Source organism: Papio anubis, chromosome 1, assembly GCF_008728515.1.
Source record: "Papio anubis isolate 15944 chromosome 1, Panubis1.0, whole genome shotgun sequence".
Classification (NCBI taxonomy): domain Eukaryota; kingdom Metazoa; phylum Chordata; class Mammalia; order Primates; family Cercopithecidae; genus Papio; species Papio anubis.
This window is the reverse complement of record NC_044976.1, coordinates 83,836,596-83,854,378: the sequence shown is the minus strand read 5'-3', so window position 1 is coordinate 83,854,378 and position 17,783 is coordinate 83,836,596. Positions and strand designations below refer to the sequence as shown.

Sequence of the window (17,783 nt, the reverse complement as noted above, 5' to 3'; positions counted from 1 at the left end):
GAATATTGTAAAGTAATATACAATTATATAGAATATAGCATTATACAGTAATGTAACATGCTATAGACTATCCCCCATAATATTAACAACCCATTCTTTATCAGTTGATATTCATTAGTCTTCCCTGACAATGCCAAACCTATTCCCTGATCTCCAACTTACCCATCAATGACCACTTCCGATGAGGATCTGAACACTAGCGCAATAAGACAGACAATATTATAAAATTCAAGAAACATTAAGTTACAATAGGAAGGATACAACTGAAAGAATGATGATGTGGTTTGGTTGCGTCCCCACCCAAACGTCATCTTGAATTGTAGTTTCCATAATCCCCATATGTTGTGAGAAGGGCCCGATGGGAAGTTATTGAATCATGGGGGTGGGTTTTTCCCATTCTGTTAGTGAATAAGTCTCATGAGATCTGATGGTTTCATAAATGGGAACTCCCCCTTGCACAAGCTCTCTTGCCTGCCATCATGTAAGATATGACTTTGATCCTCCTTCGCCTTCTGCCATGATTGTGAGGCCTCCTCAGCCATGTGGAACTGTGAGTCTATTAAACTGCTTTCCTGTGTAAACTACCCCGTCTCAGGTATATCTTCATTAGCAGCCTGAGAGCAGAATAATACAGATAATTCCTAAAATTAATTAAGATGTCAGAAAGCGTTCTTGGCAAAAACCAAGTTAGAGTGGAAACTTCTCTTTTCTTTTTAAAGATATATCCTATGATATGGTCTTTAGTGGAAACTCATGTTTTCTATAAAAGTGAATCTGATTTTTCTATATAATATTCTTGCCTATTTCTCCTAAAAATGGTTTATCTGTCAGCATTCTCACAGAAGAAAAATTTGCTTTCCCAGGCAATTTCCTTTCTCTTTTTTCCCTATATTTTTGAAAAATTCTTTCTTAAAGGCTTTTCTAAAATTCTTTTTTAGAAAGAAAGTTGGAGAAACTGAGATTAGGAGATTTTTGAGTTGACAGCATAGATCATTAATTTTTTTCAATTATGGTTAATATATTAAAATAACAAAAACTGAACAGAGAATAGAAGCCCATATGCTAGGGAATAAAAGCATAAAATATCATATACAGTAAATGATAGTCAATCTGTACAGCATTTTTTATTCATGCATACACTAATTTGATGGTTGAGATGTTTAAATAAATTCCCTGAAAAATTTAGTAAGTAGCTACATATGTGACCTGTATGAACACAAATTACCATTTTCTTCTAGGTTTCACATCAAAATTTCACATCATAATATACTATATATATTTCTATATATATATAGTAGAGATAGTATATACATATATGTATACATATACTATCTCTGCTATATATAGTATACAATACTATATATAGTGTAGCAGAGATAGTAGTGTGAGTCATATATCATCTCTAAAGAGTAGCATAATCTTGGCGTGAGTTAATCTTGATTTACATTTTAACTCCACTCTATGATAACCACCAGGATGTGTTATATTTTCGTAGATAATATTTTCTTCGGCTGGTTTTCGATGCTGACTTCTCTGAATCTGGATGTTTCTCATGTGAGATGTCATGAGGTTATAGGGGACACTCTTCTAGTTGTAAAAGCTATAGAAAAGACCTGAGGGCAGATGCATATCATTGACAGGTCCCCCATCATTGGGGAGGCACATATTTGTGGAGCCCTTACCTGTGTCAGGACTCTCAGCCAGGAGCTGACCCTCAGCTTTAAAACAAGGTTAACAATATCACTGACATTCCAGCTGTAGCACATAGATTTTTCTCTTCCTTCCTCCAACATACTAAATTCCCTCCCATCTTGCGCCTTTGCTCATATGCTCAGCTCAGTTTGGCAATTTCTCTCCACTCCTAATTAATACCTACTCATCTTTCAATTCTCAGCTCAGAAGTCACCTCTCCAGGAAAGCCTTCCTTTACTCCCCCAGACATATGGGATTTATGTTATGCATGCTCGTGGCACCCAGTCCTTTTCCTTTATAGCACTTAGTTTGTGAGTATTTAGTGATGGTTGGATTCATAGCTGTCTCTCTGCTAAACAGTATTCGCACCTACTACTAGTCAGTGACTAGTGCTAGTTGTGTAAATAAATCTGTATTATGGACTCTGTTTTTAATTCAGAAAAAAAATTAGCAAAATTTCAAAAACTGAAAGAATTTTTTTCTGAAAATATTATTGAAACACTATATTGAAAGAATAACAGAACTTGATACTAAGAGTGTGACTGGTTAATGATAGACACTCCTTCCATCAAGAGAAAGTGTCTGTTCCCCTCCCTTTGATGGGCAGACCTGTGACTGCTTTGACCAGTACAGGACAGCAGAAATCATGCCATGTTAGCTATGTGCATAGCCTCTAAAGAACATCGCAGCATCCACTTCTCACGTGAAGGAAGCCAACCACCAAGAAATGAGACTATTCTGAGACCACCATTCTGTGAGAATCATGAGCCACAGAAAAAAGCTCTGGAAGAAGGGACCTGTGTGGAGGGGGTGAGCTGGAGGTCAGGCTGAGCAACACTGAGGCACCAGAGATGTAAGTGAGAAAGTCAGCTGGAAAGTGGTTCCCAGCTTCAGCTGCCCCAATGGACTCCATGTGGATCAGAGACACAAGCCCTCCCCCAATTCCTAATTCACAAATCATGGGCCAAACAATATGACTGTTCTAAGCCACGAGGTTTCAGGGTGGTTTTTTGTGCATCAACAATAACTGAAACAAAGAGAGAGAAACGTAAATGCATGATAAGAAGGAGCTGAGGAAAGATAATTCAGAGGAGAAAGTAGGTGAAGGGCAAAATAAAGAAGCGTGCAACAACTACCTTGAGGCTGGACATGGTGGCTCACGCCTGTAATCCCAGCACTTTGGGAGGTTGAGGCAGACAGATCGCTTGAGTTCAGGAGTTTGAGACCAGCCTGGGCAATATGGCGAAACCTTGTCTCTATAAAAACACAAAAACAAAACCAAAAATTACCTGGGTGTGGTGGCGTGCAACTCTAGTCCCAGTTAGGAGGCTAAGGTGGGAGAATTGCTTGAGCCTGGTGGAGGTTGCAGTGAGCTGAGATTGTGCCACTGCACTCCATCCTGGGTTACAGAGCGAGACCATGTCTCAAAAAAACCAAAACCAAAACAAACAAACAAAAACCCAACCACCTCAGAGGTAAGAGTTCAGGTACTAGGGACAGTGAGGCTTTCTCCATAAACCCACTAGAAGTTTGGAACCTCTACCCCCACCCCACCCCACATTTTTCACGATGCAGGTCCCGATATATGGAACCCCTCTATAATTTTATAATGGTGCTGGTAAGGAAAAGAAAGTGTGGGGAAATAATCTGACAGTGTTTACATGATCTATGTTTCTAAGAGTTACGCCTATTGTGTTGTCAAACATATCGAATTAAGTAACTTGAATTATTTAAAATGTAGGAAATTCCTACCAAAATTTAATATAAGAAGGTTCCCATTCAGCAGGGGAAGTTGGGCAACAATTTTATTGTAATGGGATTTGACCCTCGAATGGGTAAATGAAGCTTTCCCCAACCAAGAATGGAATAGGAAAGAGGAAAGGGAGTAACCTTTGTTGAAAGTCAACTATTGCTATGCTTTGCCTATTTTCTTCTTCTTCCCTCCTCCTCCCACTTCTCCTCCTCCCACTTCTCCTCCTCCATGATCACAGAAGTGGCTAACATTTGTTGAGCACTTGCTATATCTACATGCTGCAAAGCTTTACATGGATCATCTCATTAATCTTCATTACATCATAATATAGGTGTAATCTTTGTTTTACAAATGAAAAAAACAGAAGCTCTGTATGTGAAGTTAATTGACCAGGATTGTACAGATAGTAAGTAGTGGAGCCAGCATTTGAACAAAGGGCTCCTTTGAACAAACGGCTCCCTCAGCAGAAGGGAGAGGAAGAACATATTTCATATGTTGTCTAAGTTAATTTAATTTAGTCCTCATAAGAACTATGTAAGATTGATATTACTATCCTCATTTTTCAAATGAGGGGTCTGAGGCTCAGAAAGGTCAAGCAAGTTGTACAAGATCACACAGCTGTGACCATGAACTCTCCACTCTCCCATAGCAATTTATAAGCATTGGGAGCAACAGAATCATAGATTCTTAAAGCTGGAAGGGGCCTAGTATAACCTTCTTATTTTATAGGAACCGAAACCCATTCATATGAAAGTGGGCTGATGAAAATGGGGAGAGAGGAATGCCATCTATTGCTTTAATTCAGTCATTCTCTACACACCTGAATTGAGGATCCAGTAATAAAAAGATGTGCCTGTCTGCCAAGAGCTCCTTGGATTAGCAAGTTAAACAGTGCTTTGTCATAGGAGTCAAAACAGGGATACAGATGCATCTCATCCAACCTGGGGGCCCAGGGAAGTCTTCTTGAATGGAGTGATGCCTTCAATGAGTCTAAAGAGGATTAGGAATTACCCAAGCAGAGATGGGGCCACACACATTCCAGGAAATAGGAAACCATGCACAGAAGCCCAAGTAAGAGAAAATAGGGATGAGATCAGAATGAGGATGGCAAGTAGGCAGAGGCCACATCACGGGGGTGGGGTGTTGGGTGGGCTATGGTAAAACATGTGGACTTAATTCTGAGGATACTGGGAAGCTACTGGAGGATTTAGACAAGAGAGTGGCAGTTAGATTTGCAGTTTAGAAAGACTGCTTTGGATAAGATGGCTATTGTAGTAATCCAGGAAACCAAAAATTATTTTCTGGACTAAGTGGTAGCAGAGTGGATGAAGAGACATGGGTGGATTTGAATCATTTTAAGAAGATTGATTGGTCAAAACATGGTGATTGATTAAATGTGGAGGTAAAGGAGAATGTGAGGCAAAGGATAACACAGATTACTGGCTTAAGCAACTACCAGTATGAATGAAATAGGGATTGGAAGGAGCAATCCTGGGCAGGACATGATGAGCTGTGCTTTGGGATGTCGACTTTGGAGTGCCTGTGGAGCAGCCAAATAGGGATGTATTTTAGTCAGTTCTGAAGCTGGGCAGGAAAAGACCAGAAATGAAGGTTTGAGCCATGTTGGCACTGGGGTGTATTTGAAGTCATGGGCCTAGATTTGCTCATCCAAAGCAGGGAGCATGTAAAGTTGGAAGAAAAGAGATGGAGGCTAGAGAACTCTGGGAAATACCATCATTTAAAGGAAAGAATGAGGAAAAGCAATGGAGTAGAAGCAGAGGGAGAGAGACAGACTGGCAGAAGAAAAGAAGCCATGAGAGGGAAGCATCACTGAAGCAAACGATTCTTTGGACATGTATATACCAATGCTATGTTAAAACCATTGTGTGTTAATATCACAAAAGCAAATACAGCGATTCCCTGGCATTGTGAAACTGGCATTTCTCTGTGCTTCATAAGAAAATGAAGCAACTTCATTTCACAAGGCAATGAAGGGGGTTATCAGAGCCCTGTTTGTGTGTGTGTGTGTGTACACATACATATACATATACAACAATTTTAACTGTAGAAAAATGTTTTTCTTTTCTTCTACATTTAGATTTAGCAGAATTTGAAAGGTCTTTTCCCTCAAACTATTTCTTCCCCCATAAATATATATTGAATATCAAATGATCATAAACATACTTCTGGAAAAATAATGTTGCAAGAAGCTCTGAAAAACTGAAAAAATAGCTGATATAAAAGTTTGGGGAACTACCATTTGACCCAGCAATCCACTTCTACCCAAAGGAAAAGAAATTGTTCTACCAAAGAGACACTGCCACTCATATATTTATCACAGCACCACTCACAACAGCAAAGTAATGGAATCAACCTAGGTGCCCATCAGTGATGTATTGGATAAAGAAAATGTGGTACATATACACCATGGAATACTACACAGCCATAAAAATAATGAAATCATTTCTTTTGCAACAACATGGATGCAGCTGGAGGTCATTATCCTAAGTGAATTAATGCAGAAACAGAAAATCAAATACTGCAATACTGTTCTCACTTATAAGTGGGAGTTAAACAATGAATACCCATGGACATAAAGATGAAAACAACAGAAACTGCAAACTCCAAAAAGAGGCAGGAGGGGAGGCGGGAAGGGCTGAAAAACTTGCTATTGGGTACTGTCTTCACTATTTGGATGATGGGTTCAGTAGAAGCCCAAACCTCAGCATTATGCAACGTATCCATGTCACAAACTTGCACATGTACCCACTGAATCTAAAAAAAAAGCTTGGAGCAACACTCACCTCTGCTTATCATCATAATACATCACAAACTTGTTAAAATTCAACATATTTATATAGTACTTAGAACTTTTCAGGATATTTTGGTTATCTCATTAACCCCTAATGTCATTGTAATGAGGTAGATGACTCTGGCATCCATGGGTTATTACACTGTGCTAGGAGAAAGTAATAAGCAGCATAAGAGTGGTGTGGGGACCAAGGGCCCTTTGAAGTTTCATTGAAAAATCAACTCTCAAAAGGCAGATTAATAAGAGAAAAGGCATATAAATTTATTTAGGGTGTACACATGGGAGCCTTCAGAATGAAGACCCAAAGACACAGGAGAAATTGACCTATTTTATGCTTAGGTTTAACAAAGTATGGACAGCCATGTAGAAATATGAGTGGACCAAAAGGGTATGATCTAATGCCAACAAACTGAGCGAGGAAACCCAGCCAGGTCTGTCTGCCTGGATTCTCCTTCGCCTGTCTGAGCAGCATTCCTTCCTTCTGGGGGTGGGACAGGACCTTCTCTGGAATGGGGGTCTTATGATCTACAAACAAGGTATGTCAGATAATTTCTTTATGGCCACTTTTCACAGAAATAGGGCAGAAGGAAAACTGGAGTAATATTTTTAGGTTTTATGTCTGGCTTTGGGGAAAAAAGGCATTTTGGTTTCTATGACCCGCCTCGGGGAAGAGGTATTCTAGTTTCTGAGCCTAGCCTCAGTGGGGCATGGGACTGAGAGACAGAAGGGCAGGAGAAGGTCAGAGAACAAACCTACACCTCTGAGGCTGCTTCTGAGGCCTTCGTTTTGGGGCATTGTTTTCTGAGCCCCAACAGAGGAACACAGAAAGAGCTACAGAAATTCAGAAAAGGAATGTGTTTCTTGCACAGGAAGAGGTGGGGACCAGAGAAGGCTGAACTTTGAAGTGCAGAAAGCACTGAGAGCTTGCAGTGTCCCTATCACTGTTGTGGGCACTTTATGTTATCTCATTTGAAGGACTTGGGTATTTTAAGTGGTGAAAATAGGCATTTTATATAGAGGCAGATGGATACTCCATAATGAATACAATGCCTGGCACAAGGGCACAATAACTGTTAATATTAGTGGCTATCACAATTGAGTACTTACTGTGTCCTAGAAGCAATGCTCAGATTCCTTGTATATGCAGTCACATTTCAGCCTCAAAACTCTGAGAAAAAGGTATTATAACTCCCACTTTACACACCAATTCAAGACAATGTGTGTGCACACATATACACATATATGTACATAACAAGTGAGTTATAAGTGAGGGCCCTGGTAAAAAAAACAAATGGCATACTTAAACAATTCTGAAGAGCATGTTTAATAAAAGGAATGTTTTTAGAGGTGTGGGCAGGTAAAGAGAACCAACGAGGAACACTGAGGCACCCAGGGACTAGAAAACACGAGAAGCCAATACCACCCCTAGATAGAATAATGGAAGGCAACAGCATTACCAGAACCCAGCTGAGAGCTGGAACCATGGAATAGGGGCCACCAGCAGAAGCTATGATTGTAGAAGGATGGAGCTGTTGCTACAACCATGAAAAAGCAGGAAGGGAGCCAGAGAAATAAATACCCCAATCTCTCTCCCCTCTTGTCCTCCAGTCTCCTGTAAGTATATCCCATTCACCCAAACCAACAAAAATAGGATGTCAGGTGATGAAGTCCATGAAGATCAGTCCTCTACAGCTTCAAGCAAGAAAGAAAATGGTGAAACACAGGTCTTGGGTACACTAAGGTGATACAGCCAGAATGTAGGAGGGCCAGGAATCAAATTCAGGCTTGTCTGACTCAAAACCCATGCCTTATCCACTGCTTTTATGTATTCCTCTACCATACATACTGTAGATGCTTAGTAAATGTTTCTTTAATGAACGAAACCCCAGATGAAAGTAGGAGAAACTGAGATTAGGAGGCTATGTGTCTTGATTTTAGGAACCAGAGTCCTGGTTACCGTGGAACCCTCTCGGGGTCTGTAACTCACTGCCTGCCCATTCAACCAAACACCACTCACTCCTTGGATATAAAAGGTAATCTGCAGCAATGGGCTTCTTTCACAGTAAAAATTTATGTAATAATTATGTTAAAACACTCAGGACTTAGTGTCAAATTGTAGATTTATGGTACTTACTTGGTCCAATATTTCTAGCACTTAGGATGGACAAGGACACCCTTGAGCCCTCCTTCTCTTTGAGAATTCCCACCTTGATATGGTTTGGCTGTGTCCCCACCCAAATCTCATCTTGAATTGTAGCTCCCATAATTCTCACATGTTGTGGGAGGGACCCAGTGGGAGATAATTGAATCATGTGGGGCAGTTTCCCTCATGTTGTTCTCGTGGTACTGAATAAGTCTTACAAGGTGTGGGGGTTTTCTAAGGGGAAACCCCTTTCACTTGATTCTCATTTTCTCTCTTGCCTTGTGGCCATGTAAGATGTCCCTTTTGCCTTCCACCATGATTGTAAGGCCTCCCCAGTCACATGGAACTGTGAGTCCATTAAATCTCTTTTTCTTTATAAATTACCCAGTCTTGGGTATGTCTCTATCAGCAGCGTGAAAACAGACTAATACACACCCCCACCTCAAAGCACCTGTCTCCTATGAAAGTAAATTTTGTATCTGCTAAAATGGAGTAAGAAAAGAGTAAGACAGGAATGCCTGTTTTAATCTTCAGATACTTGTTATCTAAAATTGACTTCAAATAAGGCAAGATACCAGCAATATTATCAATGGAAAAGAAAACTTGCCCCTGTGTTAATCAACATCCAACCAGAACAGAAATAGCTTTAGGTATGTCAAACAGAGGGAGTTTAAAGGAAATTGCTTATAAAGCTCTTGAAATGTCCAGAAGTGCAAAAGGAACAATTTGACCATAAGCCATACATTATCATTCATAATTACATCCCCAGTGCCTAGCACAATACCTGGCAAGGGTTCAATAAATATTTATTGAATCTATGATTACACTTGTGGGTGAGATTTGGTCTGTCAACCTAGGAAGGCCACTAGTTCTATTGGAAAGCATACCTTCAAGTAGCTATATGACTGATAATTCAGTGAATGTGCATGTGTGGTTTGGCCTTCGGTAGGAAATCACGTGCAAAGCCTTCTGTTCAAAACCTCTCAATGGATAATATTTACTGACCATCTATTAGGCTCTTGTTACTATTCTATGCACTTTGTAAGCATTTTGCAATATTAACATTTATAATAACTCTATGATAATGTGTTCATTACTCCTCATTTATAGATGACGATGAAACTGAGGAAAAGAGTAACATGCCTAAGATCATAAAACAAGGAAATAGTAGAGCCAAGCTTTCACTACACAGTCTGGCTCTAGAAGCTATGCTCTTAATTTCCACAACATATGCCTCTCCACAGCTCATTTGATGAAGGCTTAGCCCACTTTCCCACTTTTGTTTTCCATTTTCCCCACAGTTCTCTGGGGACAGACACCAGTCAGCTGTTTCCCCAGCCTTGTGTTTTCTTTTCTTTCTAATAAAGAAAAATACAGCAGACTGTATTTTCCAGTCCTCCCTCAAGGTTATTGTAGCAGGGTGGCAGAATTTTAGACAGAAGAATGGGAGCAGAGGTGATATGCATTCCTTCTAGGCCTGACCCATTAAGCCTTTCACATGTGGTGGCTGTATATTCTTTCTTGTTCTTCCAGTTTGAGAAAGGTGAGTGATATGGGGTGGCTGTGTCCCCACCTAACTCTCATCTTGAACTGTAGCTCCCATAATTCCCATGTATTGTAGGAGGGACCAGGTGGGAGGTAATTGAATCATCGTAGTGAATCTTTCCTGTACTGTTCTCATGGTAGTGAATAAGTCTCATGAGATCTGATGGTTTAATAAAGGAGAGTTCCCCTACACAAGCTGTCTTGCCTGCCGCCATGTACGACATCTCTTTGCTCTTCCTTCGTCTTCTGCCATAATTGTGAGGCCTCCCCAGCTATGTGGAATTCTAAATCTATTAAACCTCTTTCCTTTATAAATTACCCAGGCTTGGGTATGTCTTTATTCACAGCAGGAGAACTGACTAATACAGTGAGCATGGAAAACTTGGATGCCACATGTAGAAGAGTTGGAGCCACAAAATAGAAGAAAGCTGGATCCCTGAATATTGCTTGGAAAAAAGAGTTGAGAACCAATCAGGAACATCTGTGTTAGACTTTAAGTGAATAAGAGATAAGCTTCTATCAACTTTGTGCCATTATATGTGTTGGAGTTGTTTTGTTACAGCTCCTATAGATATGTAAATTGATCTACCTACTGTCCTTTGAAAATGCCTTTCCCTTAGAATTCTCATTCTCTCCTTCAGTTACTCACATCCAAAAATTATTCAAGGCCTAAACCAGGTCCAATCACCTTCAAGCAGCTTTCTTCCACTCCCACCCACCATAGAGATCTCTCTTTCTCTCACCTTCCTGTAGCACTTTGTTATGTATACCTCTTATGTGCACTTACCCCAGCTCCAATTCTGGATGTCTTGTTTTCCTAGTGAGATTGTGAGCTCTTCAAGGTCAGGATCATGTCTTTGTGCTTCCTTCTTTTGTGACTCTGAAGTGCATAACATGGTGATGTGCCTTGGGAATTTTCAATAAATATTCATGGGAAAAATGAACATATCAATGTATTAAGCTCAATAAAGTCCATTTTCCTAAAAACAGTCCTTCATTGCTGAAGTGTAAAAGCATGTAAACTATAATCTACTGGATTTGGTAATTTTATTATTCTTTTTTACTAATATATACATTCTAATACTTTTTGACAACTGCTTAGAGAAGACAGAAGGCATGCTTATCAAATTGCAGATGGCACAAATTAGAAGTAATAAGTAATGCACGAGATAACAGAATCAAAACTAGACAAGTTAGAAAGAAGTAAATAACATTTAACAGGGATAACTACAAAATTAGATTTTAAAAGAACACTTACCCAATTTCAGTACTGAAAGACATGGCTAACATCAGGTTTTAATTGGCTGCTAGATTGACATGAGCCCAGAGTGGTACACAGAGCCCTGTTCATAGTTAGACTCAGGGCACTGAGTGGTAAGTGAAGTTTTCAGGTCCAACAAGGCACAGGCATGAATGAAGATTGCTAGATGGTGGCCAGTTAGAGACATACGGAGCCTCAATGTCTGGTAAAGTCTGCAGTAAAGGGCAGAATGAAGTCCTATACTTTATTTAACCTGGGAGCTAAATAAATAAACAATATATAATAAGAGTAAATAAGCTGGGTGCAGTGGCTCACGCCTGTAATCCCAGCACTTTGGGAGGCCGAGGCGGGCGGATCACCTGAGTTCAGGAGTTTGAGACTAACCTGACCAACATGGAGAAACTCTATCTCTACTAAAAATACAAAATTAGGCAGGTGTAGTTGCACGTGCCTGTAATCCCAGCTACTCGAGAGGCTGAGGCAGGAGGATCGCTTGAACCCAGGAGGCAGAGGTTGCAGTGAGCTGAGATCGCGCCATTGCACTCCAGCCTGGGAAACAAAAGCGAAACTCCATCTCAAAAAAAAAAAAAAAAAAAAGAATAAATAGTAAACTAATTTAAAAATAAATAAATTTTATATTTAACCTGGGTAAACTTAAGATCAACTTTCACCTGTAACTTTGATGGGAATCCTCCATCTGAGGACACCATTAAGTGATTTCTGACGCTAAACTGGGTCTATTGGGGCTGCCTGGATCCCCCAAGAATTTTGCTTTAGAAGTACTACCTAGTAGATCTTAAAGGTTTGTTATTTTACTTTTGGTCCCACTTCCCAACATCAGTGTCAGAGCTGTCCTTAAGACTCCTCAAATTTGGGCAGGGCGTGGTAGCTCATGCCTGTAATCCCAGCACTTTGGGAGGCCAAGGCGGGTGGATCACCTGAGGTCAGGAGTTCGAGACCAGCCTCGCCAACATGGTGAAACGCTGTCTCTGCTAAAAATACAAATTAGCCGGGAGTAGTGGCGCGCACCTGTAGTCCCAGCTACTCAGGAGGCTGAGGCACGAGAATTGCTTGAACTGGGGAGGCGGAGGTTGAAGTGAGCCGGGATGACACCACTGCACTCTAGCCTGGGCAACAAGAGTGAAATTCCGTCAAAACAAAACAACAACAAAAAACAAACAGACAAAAAAACTAAAATGTGAAGCTGGGAATTTTGAAGCTCATTTATAAATTCACACCACCCTTGTGGGAGGGGAGAGAAGGCAGATCACATCTCCGGGCTCAACTGGGGCAACCATTCTAGGATGCTCAGACAGACCTGCTCCTAGAAATCCAGTTTCCTAAAAGCTGGGATCAGAGTTCTGGCAAGAAGGCTGGAGCCTGGGCCTTGGCCCTAGACCACCAAAAAAGTGAATACAGGCTTAGGCAGTGTTCATAGAGGCCCAGCATCTGGAACAAGGGTGCTGCTGTAGTCTGTGCTGGTCAGACCACACAGGAAGAATTGTTTCTTTTCCGGATGCTATGATTTTAAAAGGATACAAGCAAATTGGTGTGTATCAAAAGGAAGCTGACCAGAATGTTGAAAGGACTTGGAAACCAAATCACTAGTTACTTTTCAGTGGTTTGGGCTCCAGGACTGGAGGGGGTTAGGGTTGGGGGTAGAGGATGGTGTTAGGCAGCATAGATAATTAGAACTGTTTTCAGATATGCAAATGCTGTTTTGTGAAAACACACACACGCAAACACACAAAAAACAACAAAAAAACTTGTACTTTAGGTAAGGCCAGAAAACAGAACTGGGACCCGTGCGATTTAAGCTTAAAATGAAGAATCTGTAAGCCATTATAGCTCTTCAAAAGTGGACTAGACTATGTAAGCAAGCAAGGTTTAAACTGTTCAGGCAAAAACCAAGAAGCCCTCCAGCCGCTCTGTCCAGACCGAGGCTGGCTCTCCAATTCCGCGCTGGGGACGATGGGAGGTGTGCACCTGCGACAGAACACAGGTACCGCCAGGTCTGGGTAAGGGTGGCTTTTCGCCGAGGTCCCCCGCCTGAACATACTTCTTGCCCTTGCTGCTTCCCTGGCCGCCTCTCCTGGCCCCACTCCTCGCGCGGCGCTCGCCGCCACAACTCCTGCCTAGGCTGGCGCGAGACCCGCCAGCGCCGGAGTGGGCGCGCGGGCTGCGCGCAGGCCGGCGCCCGGAGCTCTGGGCATGCTCAGTCGCGCGGGCAGGGCTCCGGGCGCGAGCTGGGCTCCTTCTGCACCACATTCAGCGGCTGCCAAGAGGAGCCGCCGGGCGCTCGCAGGCTTGGAGCGCACTGCCCGCGGCAGGACCCGGCCGCCTCCGCCTCCGCCGCCGCCCCTAAGCCTCCCGAAGCCATGGCCGGGCTCGGCCACCCCGCCGCCTTCGGCCGAGCCACCCACGCCGTGGTGCGGGCGCTGCCGGAGTCGCTCGGCCAGCACGCGCTGAGAAGCGCCAAGGGCGAGGAGGTGGACGTCGCCCGCGCTGAACGGCAGCACCAGCTCTACGTGGGCGTGCTGGGCAGCAAGCTGGGGCTGCAGGTGGTGGAGCTGCCGGCCGACGAGAGCCTTCCGGACTGCGTGTTCGTGGAGGACGTGGCTGTGGTGTGCGAGGAGACGGCCCTCATCACCCGACCCGGGGCGCCGAGCCGGAGGAAGGAGGTAATTGCCCGCCCGGCGACTCGAGGGGCGCGGCCGGGGCGCGCGCCGGGCCCTCCCCTCCCGTCGGCAGCCGCGTTGCCTGGGGAGTAGCGCCATTGGCACATGGGCTAGTTCACAACTTCCCGTCGTGGGGCGAGTGTGTGTGTGTGTGTGTGTGTGTGTGTGTCAGAGTCAGAGAGAAGTTCATTGTTCACACCTCCAGGCTGCCGGCAGCCTTCTGGAGGATCCGATTCAGTGTGGTTGTACGGTCTCGGGCAGGTGGGTGGGCGGGGGAGTCCGTCTCACGAGCATTTTTATTTCTGAAAATTAAACGACAGCGACGATAGTGCAACTTTGAGTGTTTCATAGGGAGCAGGGGCCACGAGGGGTGCCGCTCCGGGAGGGCAGGTGGAGGCTGGGCGTCCCTCCAGGGGGCAGCGCCAGTCGTGACATGGAAGCCCCCAAGTCCTGCTTGGGGCTTGGAGCAGGACAAGCTGTATTAATTAACGGGGTGTCGGTGCCCACAGACCTGGGGCTTCTCAAGTTCGTTTTCAGTGGTGGCGAGTGAGTCCCAAAGAACGGGACTAGTAAGTGAATGAATGGAAGGAAAGTGTGTTGGTGAGCTGTGCTAAATGTGTGCATGAATGGACTAGGTTTGAAAAGCTCTACTCTGTGCGGTGTTGGGTGTGTGTTTAATTAAGAGATGGTTGTTTCACAAATTCCGTAATTTTTATTGTCTATATTTTTAAACTCACAGCAATTAAGAGAGCTTTTCTGTTCTCAAGGGTTGTAACTACTTTGAAATACTGCAGCTTGTGAAATGGCTAATTGCTTTAAGTGCAATGTAGGTTAGTGGGGAGAGACAAATAGAGTGCGATTGGATTTTAAAATGCCATCTGGTCTGGGATTCTTCTCATTGCCAGTTAAGAGCCCAGGCTCAAGACTCCGTTGCTGTTGGCATCCAGTGGCATTGCAAGAAGCTAGTGGTTTCTTTCATTTCTGGAGATTTAAGAATTTTTTTTCTATTTTGTCTGTATTCACTTCACATTGGAAATGCTTCATAGAGCTTATGATAAAATATGCTTATTCCTCACCTGCTTCACTACTTGGTTGATGGAATCCTACATGGCCTGAGAAAATAGACATATTCTACTAATTTCTTAGTAAGATAATCAGCTTTTATTCCACCCTCCATTAGCAGAAAACCAAAAGAGTAACAGATCTCTTTTAGCCCTTTGATCTGTTTGCCACACCTCTCCATCTGTGAGTCTGTGAGATGTGCCACTCTTTTAAACTGATAAGGAATGTAATCCCATTTGAATACTTTCTAATGTGTTCTAGGCCAAATGGCAGAGCTATGGTTTGAACTTAAAAGAGCAAAATCGATTTGAAAACCCTTTCAAGATGGCACTCTTTTGATGAGAGTAGTCCAATTTCTCCTCAAGAGACTGTCACCATATTTATTCATCCATTTCATTTTATTCCTATAATAAAAGCTTCCAAGCTTTGGCCTCCCTGATACCTAAGTGAGCAGTGATCTTTTTCCCCTGCCCAGATTTTGAAGCATACATTTTAAATTGGTTTAATTCTGATATCAGCCTGGTAGCCCACTGCCAGAAGTCACATGGTGTAGTGGATAAAAACAGACTGAATCTCAGCTCCACCACTTTCCAATTCTGTGACCTTTAGGGAGTGTTTGTTGCCTCAGTTTTCTCATCTATATGGTGGACATAATAATACCTATTTCACAAAGTTGTTGTAATAAATTTATTAATCTACCTGAAATTCATAGGACAGGACATTTGATGAATGTTGACTATTATTATTCACTTAGCAATGGGTCATGGAAGATTTACTCCTTTAATAACAAGTCAGCTATACACTGACATTTTTCTACTATGTGATACTGCCTCTGGGTTTGGGTCTCCTGCTGGTGCCTGCCTTTGCATTGCACATGATCTGGGTCACCAGGATAACAGGCCTCCCAGGCAGGGAGAGGGATATGGGCAGTCAGTGTTGGATAGGATGCTTCTGGACAGCAGGGTCATGTAGGGCAATGCTTGTAGCAATCTCTCACAGCACCAGCTCCCCGCCTTGGTAGGTGTTAATGCTTGTTGAGTGAGTGGATGGATGAATGAATGAATGAATGAATGAAATACTAATACAAGAAGATAGTTACTTGAAGACCCTCTTTGGATTGCTATATATTTTTTTCATGTGATGTCTGCATTCCCAACTGTGAAAATCCACGGTAGCCAGGGAATTATTTTAACATTTTCATCACTGATCTCTGCCTCTAGTCTTGTCATTTTCCATTCCATTCCCACACTGTAGCCAAACTGGTCTCTTAAAAACTCAGATCTCATCCTGTCCCTTCTCTGACTAAAATTCTCAAGGGGCCCCCACTGAGCTTAGATAAACCCATTGAGCTGGACTGTGCTTGCCTTTCCAGCTTTAGCTTCACCTCTGATCCCACCCCAAGCACCGCCTGACCCATGGATCAAGCGAGGTTCTTTCAGTGCAGCTCACCAGACTATTGCTTTTATTTTGTACATTTTCCCTTTGTCTGGATTCCTCTCTTCCCTTTTACCTGCCTTAAGTTCTCAGCTTACTGTTATCACTAATATTAGTAGCTAATATTTATTGGGTACTTGCCACACACCGTATCAGATTTATGATGTGCATTTCATTAATACTCACATCAACTCTTTGAACTCAGTAGTATCATAATTCCTATTTTAAAGTTGGTGAAACTGAGGCCTAGAGAGATTGAATAAATTAGCCAGGGTTATAGAGTGTAACCTGTAAAACCAGGATTTGAACTCGAGTTTAGAGAACTCCAAAACTCTAGTCCCACTTAGACATCACTTTTCCAAGCATGGAATTGGTTCTCCTTTTATGAGCTCCTAAAACTCTATAAACTTGCTTTTATATTTATCATACCACATGATAATTGCCTGTTTATCATTCTGTATCTCCCACTATTACGTAACCTGTCAGGGCTAGAATCATGTCTGCATTGGTCAACATTTTGTCACCAAGGCCTTGCACACAATAGGCAGGTAGCAAATATTTTGTTGAACAAATGTTCTCATTATTTTAGATTAACCTTAATTCTCCCTCCTTATGATGTATTTGGTGTTTCACAAGCATTTGCAATCAGTAAGGTCTCAAAAGTTCTGTTATGAATGTAGGTGGTTTATAGCTATTTCTTCTACCCCCTATCCCTGTCCCTGTCCCTCTTTCTGTTGTTATTGTTGTTTTGTTTGTTTTTATAAAAATCTTGAGAAGTTCCTTCTTAATCAAAATATCATGTTTCATTTAATGGCTTTTCTTCCTTGGAATTCAAGAAAGTATTCCTGTGAAAGTCCAGTGTTTGCCTCAGTGAGGCCTCAAAGATTAACAAAACACGGCCCCTGTGTGCAGGAAGCCCAAGTTTTAGTGAAGGAAACTGCATATACAGAAAGTCTGTAAATAATGTTAATTGTCTAATAATTTTGTATCTTTAGATTTTGAGTGTTTTTTATGTTTAATACTTTAAAGAAAAATCAGTCTTTAGAGGCCTATCAAATTTTACATGACTCCAACTTGCTTTGTAGGGAAGAAATGCAACTTCTCTATTTGTTTGTTTTTAGAGACAGGGTCTCACTCTGTCACCTAGGCTGAAGTGCAGTGGCATGATCATAGCTCACTGCAGCCTTGAACTTCTGGGCTCAAGCAATCCTCCTGCTTCAGCCTCCCAAAGGGCTGGGATTACAGGCATGAGCCACTGTGCCCGGCCAAAAGTCAATGTTTAAATGTCATGTAATGTAAACAAACAATCTAAAAGATGATGTAGGAGAAATAACAGGGTGTGAGGATTGAATTTTTTTAATTAAAACTTTTGTGTAGATAATTCATGCCTTCAGTGCCAAAAT

At 42.3% G+C, this 17,783-nt stretch overlaps 1 protein-coding gene and 1 long non-coding RNA gene across 2 annotated transcripts in view; both read left to right on the top strand.

Annotated features, from left to right (window-relative positions):
• The window catches only part of LOC101004954, a 113,322-nt gene extending 102,115 nt beyond the window's left edge, over nt 1–11,207 (top strand). Inside the window, exon 3 of the long non-coding RNA XR_001891477.3 lies at nt 10,293–11,207. This is a non-coding gene — a long non-coding RNA (uncharacterized LOC101004954). The remainder of the gene's footprint in view (nt 1–10,292) is intronic.
• Nucleotides 11,208–13,428: 2,221 nt separating this feature from the next.
• DDAH1 (dimethylarginine dimethylaminohydrolase 1) overlaps nt 13,429–17,783 on the top strand; it is a 142,117-nt gene continuing 137,762 nt past the window's right edge. Inside the window, exon 1 of the mRNA XM_003892135.4 lies at nt 13,429–13,887. Within this exon, the coding sequence (XP_003892184.1) occupies nt 13,585–13,887 (303 nt within the window). The 5' untranslated portion in view covers nt 13,429–13,584. The remainder of the gene's footprint in view (nt 13,888–17,783) is intronic.